This window comes from Eleutherodactylus coqui, chromosome 11, assembly GCF_035609145.1.
Source record: "Eleutherodactylus coqui strain aEleCoq1 chromosome 11, aEleCoq1.hap1, whole genome shotgun sequence".
NCBI classification, from domain to species: domain Eukaryota; kingdom Metazoa; phylum Chordata; class Amphibia; order Anura; family Eleutherodactylidae; genus Eleutherodactylus; species Eleutherodactylus coqui.
The window spans coordinates 14680360-14690043 of record NC_089847.1 but is presented as its reverse complement, the minus strand read 5'-3'; the positions used below and the strand labels follow the sequence as shown (position 1 = coordinate 14690043).

Below are 9684 nucleotides of genomic sequence, written 5' to 3'. Positions count from 1 at the left end.
GCTGGCAATTTGGAACAAAGGAGACGGTTGGCGGGACCAGTAAGATGGGGGGGGGGGGTGGAGTAACAACGGAGCCAGTGATAGTAATACACCAGTATCATGGCTTCCACCTATACATTAACTCGCACTACAAACACTTATACGCCAGCCTTACAGTATACAGGTAACCAGCATATGTTATATGACATCTCTACATGAATGATGCAGATGACGCCACGTATAAGATTACACGGCATGCAGCGCGGTCCATTACATTAGTGCCCTACCCCGCATTCTTGTTACTTTGTGCGCCAAAATGCTATCGTCATGTGACCTTGTAGCTCAATGTATAGGGAATTGGATAAAGAATGGGTGGGCAACCCCTGTAGGCCAGACTCGGGTGTACCGAGTCCGTTTGTTGTCCGACGTACGCAGATACAGCGCATCCATATGTCTTATTGTCTGTAAACGGACAGGAATATTACACGCCACGAGTTTTTTCACGTGAACCATGGGTCGGGTTGAAAAACCACCTATGTGTATAATCTATATAGGAGCGACGGGCGGTCTGTGTGCCTAGCCTTATTCAGACGAGCGTGACCCATTTCGGTGCGTGAAAAATGGACCGATTGTAACGCACATGTAGTGTTTATCCATGTGACATCCGTATGTGTTGCGCGTATCCGTTTTTTATGCCCGTGTGTCATGCTTTTTTCTTGCATATAAAAAATATATATAAAAGGACACATTTTTTATGGAATTGCTTAGCAAAAATCAATGAAAACGGACAGACTGCGCATGGATAACCTCCATGGGCGCTTTTTTGCGTACCCTCTGACTTGAATGAATGATTCTGATCCGTGAAAACGGACCAGAATATGACACGCTGCGATATTTTTTACATAAATCTGTAGAAAAAAATATATATATATCACATGTGAGCAGCTGAATTGACTTTAATGGGTCCATGTGGTGTCCGTGTGCGGTCAGTCACATGCGTAACCAGCACACGGACTGAAAATACGCCATTGTGAATAAGCTCTTAAACTGATGATTTTACCAAAAGGAATACGCTAAATATTTCCCTGGCCACTACGGGGGTTGTATTACATGGTCGCCATTTAGAGTCTGGCTCATAAATGGGGGTTCAGAGGGGCTACACCCTAACAGAACATATGGACAGGAGGGGGAGGGGTGTTCTAATCCAGATTTTATGATTTTTTTTTGTATAAATAAAAAAAATCCTGCATATTCCTAGTATACTTTGTATTTCGAGTCTCCATTATTTTCAAGATCTCTGCTTGCTGTACATAGAACATCCAGAGGATAACACCAGTCATCATCCTGCTCCACTCCTTGAGCAAGAGCCAAGTAACAACCCAAGAAGGACTAGATCCGGACGCATTTTCAGCAACGGGATGTGAACAAGAATAGTTTCCATTCACTGACAGTAATCAGAGCTTTTGAAAATGCTGAAGAATTGAAATGCCAAAGCACATAAGAAAGTTGCAGAACCGGACCGTGTATATGTAACCCGACCATGAGGGTGGTTTTAAATCCATCACATGACTTGCTGTTAACTAACACCCCCCACAGGTCTGCAGGTGGGAGTGACTTCTGATAATAGTCGCGGCACTACTTCTAAACCCGGTCCTGTGGCCAATGGGAGCCTTCTTGGTAATTATGGGTGCTAGGTGATATTTTAAGAGTAACACAAACTTTTTACTATGTATTACTAAACTACTTTAAGGTTGGGCTCACATATTGTGGCAGCATGTAACGGGCTGCGATAGCAAAGTATGTGAACCCCACCTAATAATTCCCCAGTAGAAGTAAATTAGGAAATGGCTATAACAGCAAAGTCTTAAGCCGGCTTTACACGAGCGGATGCTTTTTTGCGTGCGCCACGGCGTAGTTTGCTGTACTTTTTGCGCCCGCAAAGCCTGTTCGTTTGTGCGCGGCAAACAAAGATGCACCACTTATAATTACTAATTAGTCTTAATGAGTTCTGGATGTGTTCTTTATCCTGCGCAATTATGCAGTTTTTCAAACATCTCTTTGCATATTGCGCCCCCCTACTGACTTCTGCGGGGACCTTTGGTGCGAAAATACGCAGAAATATAGAGCATGTTCTATTTTTTTTTTTGCGTGACCGAAACGCACGTGAAGAATTCGAAAATATGAATGAACCCATTGAAATCAATGGGTTCTATTCTCAGCGTATGGCGCTCGCGCGTACACCCGTGTGAAGACGGCCTTAGCTTCACACAGTGGAATCCGACAGGGATTTTTTCACATGGATCCGACTCTAAATACCACGGCAGATATTCGCAGCCGATTTCCTCCGTGGCGATAGACCTATTTGGCCGTGGATCCGCATGCGATTTATAACCTTTTTCAATGGGTAAATCTGCGTGCGGAATTCCTCTCGCAGAAACCTTGCCGTATCCGCACCAAGTGACTGCACTTTTTTTTCGCACACGGATTTTCGCGCTGTATAGACTATGGCGTAGATTCCCATTAAAAGTAACAGGATGCGGATTTTCCCCTGATTCAGCATCACAACCACCGCAAAGATCCACCATGTCAATATACCCATAAATGTTCTGTTGGAGGCCTTGCTCTAGCTAAAACCCAACAGAAGACACTTATCGGACCCCCAATGGGACCCCAAAACAGATTCTGAAGGTCTGGCTAATGCCAAGCCTACACAATGCCGTCTGGATCATTTGGGACCTCTTATGACAAAGTCCGGTCTAGACCGTCTGCAGGCCGCCCTCCGCCAAGCCCGTCCACATGTAATGCGTACCTGTATAGTCTCAGACAAGGCCTTGTTCCCATAGCAACCACAGAGCGGCTTACAAATTTTTCCCCATTCTGTAATTGGTTGCCATGGGCGACAAGCATGTCTTCTCTGAGCCGTTGTTCCAAAATACAAAATGGCTACTGCCACTAATCAAAGGGGTTAGAGCCAAAGGCTGCAGCAGCCAAACCCTCCCTCTTGGGAGCGCCGCCTCAAACACACAGGTTCCCTAGGTGGACAACATGTTTAAAGGAAACCAATCACAAGGTTCATGCTGCTCAAACCACGGGCATAGGGTGCCACCCGTCCGGTAATGAAGTCCAAAGGCCACTGTGGTATTTATTATTTACCGGTCATTTCAAGGGCCGCTAAAAAGTAATTATCAGCCGAGCGTATTTCCAGCCGGGCAGCAACCCCACAGCATCCAGTATGTCACGCACTCTCTTTGTGTCTTTGAGCTCCTGTGCAGCCGCCATTATCAGCGCTGTGACCTATGACCTCTTCCTCCCGGCATCTGTGTTCCTGCATTTCCTGTACACATGGCAGATGCCGGGAGGAGACGACAGAGGTCACAGCTCCGATTATGGCGGCTAGACGATTAAAGAGAGAGAATGGGCGAGTGACATACTGGATGCTGTGGGGTTGCTGCCCGCCGCAGGTTCAGGGTGTAGAGAGCACAGAGAGAGAGCTCTATTATTATTAGGGCCACTACTGGGAGCGTTATCACTATTGTGGGCACTGTAACTATTGGGGCCACTACAGGGGGAACTATTACTATTGGGACCACAACTGGGAGCATTATCACTACTGTTACTATTGGGGACACAACTGTGGGCATTATTAGTATTGGGACCATTGTAGAGGGGGGGGGGGTATTACTATTGGGGCCACAGCTGGGAGCATTATCACTACTGTGGGCACTATTACTATTGGGATCACTGAGTTGTTATTAAGGCCACTATTACCATTCTCTCTCTTTAATCATCTAGCCGCCATAGTCGGAGCTGTGACCTCTGTCCTCTCCTCCCGGCGTCTGCCATGTGTACAGGAAATGCAGGAACACAGATGCCGGGAGGAAGAGGTCGTAGGTCACAGCTCTAATAATGGCGGCTGGGCAGGAGCTCGAAGACACGGAGAGAGTGCGTGACATACTGGATGCTGTGGGGTTGCTGCCCGGCTGGAAATACACTCGGCTGATAATTACTTTTTAGCGGCCCTTGAAATGACCAGTAAATAATAAATACCACAGTGGGCTTTGGACTTCATTACCGGCCGGGTGGCACCCTATGCCTGTGGTTCAGCCAGCATGAACCTAGTGACCGTTTTCCTTTTAACACGTTTTGCCAGCCACCACTAGTACCCGTAACTGCGAACCGTTACAGCGGGGCATTGAGGGAGCAGACTCATTGGATGGAATATGCCTTTAGCTACAGAAAGCCTCCATAGCGCCCCCCGTAAGGCAACGTTCACACCTGCGTCTGAGCCACCGTCGCAAATTGGAAAAAAATTACGCATCATGCTATTTTTTTCCTCAAAATGCCAGACATATAGGGGAACCCAAAGGACCCATTATAAGTCAGTAGGGTCCATTGGGCGCCAGTGGTGTCCATTGTGCTACTGATTTGGCGCCACGCCATGGTTTTCGTTTAGAACAGAAACCAAGAAGCAAATGTGAACCATATTGAGGCTACATCTTAGATAGGAAGTTCGAAAACACTTTGCGCTCCGTTCATTAAGCGCCATTCATAAATCCCAAGCACCTTCTTGATTTACAATACGGCAGCGTATGACAGACTTGTTTACGGACGCAACATACGGCGAAGTTCTGTACATGGAAGCATTAGACGGCAAATCACATACCGATTATTGCGTTCTAGTCACATCCGGCATAGGTCGAAACGTCAACATTTAAAAGGGGCATTCCATTTCCTCTATATGCATAGAATAATAGAGATTTTTGGAGGTCGTTAAATTGACGCATTACGACAATGAAAAAAAGTATACATTTTTGTTAGGAGAGGGATAGGAATACCCCTTTTTTTGCGTTTTGCTATAACATTACCGTGACTTCTACCTAGTTTGTGTGTCATGAACAATAAAGCACAGGTGTGAAGAACATACAAAAAAAAATCAGCGTTCGCATCCGTCAGGGCGGTATATAACGGAATGTCTCCCAAGCTGCTGACGGTGCTGGCATGTTAGGTGGATTATTGCTGGAGGATTGCAATTATTCAGCACTCGCACCGCGTCTCTGGGAAGCCATGTCATTCTTATATAACGAGCCCTGCATACATCCCCCATAACGGTGTCACTGTGCTCTTGTAATACGGAAGACGGTTAGTTCCGAGGTTATTATAGTAGCCCACCTTATAGGCAGGTTAGTATAGGACTAGAGCAATATAGTCTTCTGCAGGAAGGATGGCCGGGAGGTAAGGATCTCCTGTGAAGGCAACGCACAAAGACATAGCATGCATGCAGACAGGCTTACTCTGCACAGTGCGTGGACCCTTTAGCTGCCTGTGGAGTAGGGGGGGGGGGGGGGTCAGTATTATGCTTTGCAATGAAATGGTTAACACTATCGCTTTAAGGATTCGGTGGTGCTAGTGCAAACGGAAAGATGGCATTTCATTTGGTATGAAATCTACTGATCAGGCAAATCTTCCAAACCTTAAATCATCATGAAGTTAAAAAAAAATAAGGAAATGTATAAGTTATGTGGGGAAGGGGTTAATATTTGCAAAGAGGAGAAGATATGGAAAAGGAACTGGGATCCTCCCGTAGAGCAGCGCGGTTGGCAGATGGGATGATGGATGGTAAAGCTGGATTAAAAGGTTGGGTCCATCAGCAGCAGCAGGTTCCAGAATATGTCAATGTACAAAATACAGGAATTTAACCCCTCGATTAGTCCTTCTGCCAGGTCTACAGGACCAACCAAGGTCAACTGGAGTCAGAATATTTTTTGGCTAAATGCAAGAAAATAAATAAATAAAAATCAATCCATGGCAAGAACGCAAGTTTACGAAAGTTTGACCACACAAACAGCCAATACGATGGCAATAATAAGGACGGAACTAAAGACCACCCCAGCCAAAAGTTTACTCAGATCACAAATGGCCTTGTGCTCTTCGGTAGACACAGTGCCAGGAGAGGACGCCCCGGCGCTGGTTGCACACTTGAGTTCAGCCCCCGGGTTCTGCTTGGCTTCCACAGTCCATTGAGGAACCCCAACTTTCATTTCCATCTCGCGCATCATCTCATCTACTTGTTTAATCTCATTCTCCAGGTCCTTGAGGTCCATCACGTCTATATTGTGCTCCCCATCGTATTTCATGTTCTGAACGCTCATGGCCCTCGCTGCCACCCCGGACGTACCCCCACTCATGCCAGTCTGTACGATGTGCTTTTTGGGTATGTTTAACGGGAACTCTTGACCGAGTTCCAGAGCTCTTCTCATATCCGTCTCTAGGAGGTCCATGCAAGTAGAAAATATGACCCATAGCCTCTCGAACTCAGCCTTATCGTCTTTGCTAAGACTGTTGTCCTTCAGAGTGCTGGTCAGCTTGTTCCTATTGGCTACTGCTAACTCTTGGGCTTTCTGCCGAGTCTTCTTCAACTCCTCCCGTACATTTTGGGAGTCCGCGGTGCCGCCTATGGTGAGGACTAGGTGTCTGTAGCATGCTGTCACCTTATTCAGAGCATCAAGTAATGCCTTGCACTCCTCCTTCAGCATCTCCTTTTAGGAACCTTGCAATCCCAAAGCCGATAAGGAAACTGGTTGACCCCTCAAATATGGTTGAAGGGATGAGACTTGGTCCGGAACATGCTTAGGAGAATATTCTTGGGCAATTCTGGAAGTTTTGCATCTTTTGGCATTGGAAGAACGCAATAGTCTGTGCAAAGCATGCAATACTATTCTGGAAGTCCAACTTTATAGAGAGGATACATTGTTCTCCTTCGTTGCAAGCCGTGCACGAAAATCACCAGACTCAAAAGGAAGACGGAAAATATAGAAGAAGATGAAATTTCTGTTTTCTTAGAGTTTGATCCTTCTAGAAGTTTTCAAAATCAACTCTCAATAGGCTCCTCAAGAGTTTTAAATCACTAGGAGCCTACAACTATGTCTCACATCCATCCACAGCTCTTCATTCCTGCATCCAGCTCCATAAACATCCTTGCCTGCAGCCTCCTGGCACTCAGCAGGGAGCTGTCCATGCATCCTGCTCTCAGCTCTGCACAGCCTGGAATAGCCACCACCTGCAGGAATCACGTGAGGACAACACACATTAAGGAGGGGGGAAACATATGACCCACTTTAATCTGCAGCCGCCATCTTTGATCAGGGCAAGCTGCTGTTTGGTCAACTTTTTTTTTCACTTCAGATGTCATAGAACTTGTGTAAGACTTTGTGTACCATTATATGATTCTTCAGAGACCACTTTTTCATTTTTATTGTAGCCTATTAGCGTTTCTTAAGATATCGCCTACTGTCATTTTGTATAATTGACCTATTGTGTATACTATGCTATTTGTATATTTGGCTTAAAGCAAAGCAGTTGGCGTTATAAATTCTTGAAAAATATTTCACCTTCATTTGTTTTTTATCACAAATTGCCCTTTCCAGAATCAAAGATGGCCGCCGGCGCTGCGTGTCAGTGACGTCAGCGCCTCACCGCCCCCTAGAGCCTCAGTTATTCACAGAGCTGCCTCTGGCTTCTTTTGATTGGCCGAGAGGATTGTCAGTCACGTTGAGGCGCGCGTTGATTGGCTGAATGTAGGGTTGCCAGTCCAGCTCTGTGCTGCGCTCCGGAGAGCTGGGGTAAAAGCGAGAGCGGCTCCTGCGGAGATGTCACCGTGCTGGGTGAGTGCAGCAACTTTCATTCCGTCGCTAATGGAGGGAGTTTATACTGTCCTTGTGATCTGTTCACTTTAAGGACCTTTCCGTGGGTCATGTGACAGGGTGCAGAGTTTGAGGGCCACAGGGCCCCACTCTGGAAGGAGCTCCAGACATCAGGCTGGGGGATATATAAAGGTGATGTGTCAGGGTTGTTCATCTGGAGCTTCAGTGCAGTTGCTGCAGAAGCTCTTGAGGCCAGACATGGGGTGACTACCCTTTGCTGCAGGGCCAGGACTATGGGGCCCCCTCGTTTGTCCTGTTCCTGGTCACATGATGTGATTTTTGGGGTCATTTATGCTGCAATGTTTTTGTTTCTTCCTGTAAAGTCTATAAAATAGTTTTTGCCCCCCGATGGAGTTCCCCTTTAAATTAAACATGGCCGCCCTTGGCATTTATCACCCCCCCCAAAGTTGTTATATCAGCACTAACTACCATGTTGTAGACGGACAAGCAGCTGTACAAGGCGACGACCCGGCATACAGCGCCCAGAGCTCAGTGAGGGCGACCCGGGAGGAGGGTGACATCGGGGTTCTCTGCCATCTTGGTTGTCAGGCTTGGTATGGATGCCCTGAGAACGGAGCCTGCGGAGGAGTTGTGTTCTCGGACTCGGGCGCTCCGTCTCCTTCCCCCGCAGGTCACCCGGACGCACGCTGGCGCCAGAAGACATCGTATATCGCTAACTGCTAATTCTTGATGGAGTCTTCTCAGTTGTCAAGAGGGAAATCCCTTCCTTACGAGTCGATCACCCCGGGGCACAGACCCCGCATCGTGCCGCCCTCCCGTAACCCCCTACCTGCCGTCTGTGATGGTGCCCACCGAGCGTGGCGGATCCGTGTGAATGGGAATTCCATGATGAGATAGAATGGAAATTGTCCCTAGATAGATGGTGGCTCGTTAGTGCCACTCAGTGCCCATATGTGATGTCATGTTGTGCTCGATTAGTGCCATACTGTGCCCGTATAAATGGTGCCATATAGCAGCCATATAAATAATGTCATGTACCACTTAGTGCCATGCTGTGCCTATATAAATGGTGACCTATAGCAGCTATGCAGTTCCTCGTTACTGCCACTCAGTGCCCATATATGATGTCATGTAGTGGTTAATTAGTGCCATACTGTGCCCGTATAAATGGCGCCATACAGCAGCTTTATAAATGGCGTCATGTACTGCTTAGTGCCATGCTGTGCCCATATACATGGTGCCGTATAGCAGCTATGCAGTTCCTCGTTACTGCCGCTCAGTGCCCATATATGATGTCATGTTGTGCTTAATTAGTGCCATACTGTGCCCGTATAAATGGGGCCATACACTAGCCATATAAATAACGTCATGTACCACTTAGTGCCATGCTGTGCCCATATAAATGGTGCCATATAGTAGCTATTCAGTGCATCGTTACTGCCACTCAGTGCCCATATATAAGATGTCGCGTAGTGCTTACTTAGTGCCATACTGCGCCCATATAAATGGTGCCATATAGCAGCTATGCAGTGCCTGATTACTGCCACTCAGTGCCCACATGTCATTTATTGCCATACTGTGCCCATATAAATGGTGCCATACAGCAGCTATATAATGTTATGTGCTACTTAGTGCCATACTGTGCCCACGTAAAGGGTGCCATATGGTAGCTATGTAATGCCTAATTACTAGCACTGAGTGCCCACATATATGATGTCATGTAGTGCTTAATTAGTGCCACACTGTGCCCATTTACATGATGGAATATGCTGTCCATATAAATGAGGTCACATAGTGCCCATATAAATGATCTGGTGCCATAAGTAGCTGCCTCATTACTGCAATGTAGTGCCCATATAAACGATGTGAAATGGTGCCATATGGTAGACCTGTAGTGCGTAATTACTGCCATATAGTGCCAATATAAATGATGGAAAGTAGTGCCACATGGTACCCATGTAGGTTCTATACAGTAGCCATGCAGTGCCAACATAAATGTCACATGGTGCCATGCAGTAGCTCATTACTGCAACATGATGCCAAT

General features: G+C 46.7%; 1 protein-coding gene across 1 annotated transcript; it reads right to left on the bottom strand.

The window, feature by feature from the left end:
- Positions 1 to 4117: 4117 nt before the first annotated feature.
- On the bottom strand, positions 4118 to 7006 carry RGS9BP (regulator of G protein signaling 9 binding protein). Its single transcript, XM_066582245.1, has one exon. The coding sequence runs from the start codon at positions 6510 to 6512 to the stop codon at positions 5799 to 5801; it is 714 nt and encodes a 237-aa protein (XP_066438342.1). The 5' UTR covers positions 6513 to 7006; the 3' UTR covers positions 4118 to 5798.
- Positions 7007 to 9684: the final 2678 nt, after the last annotated feature.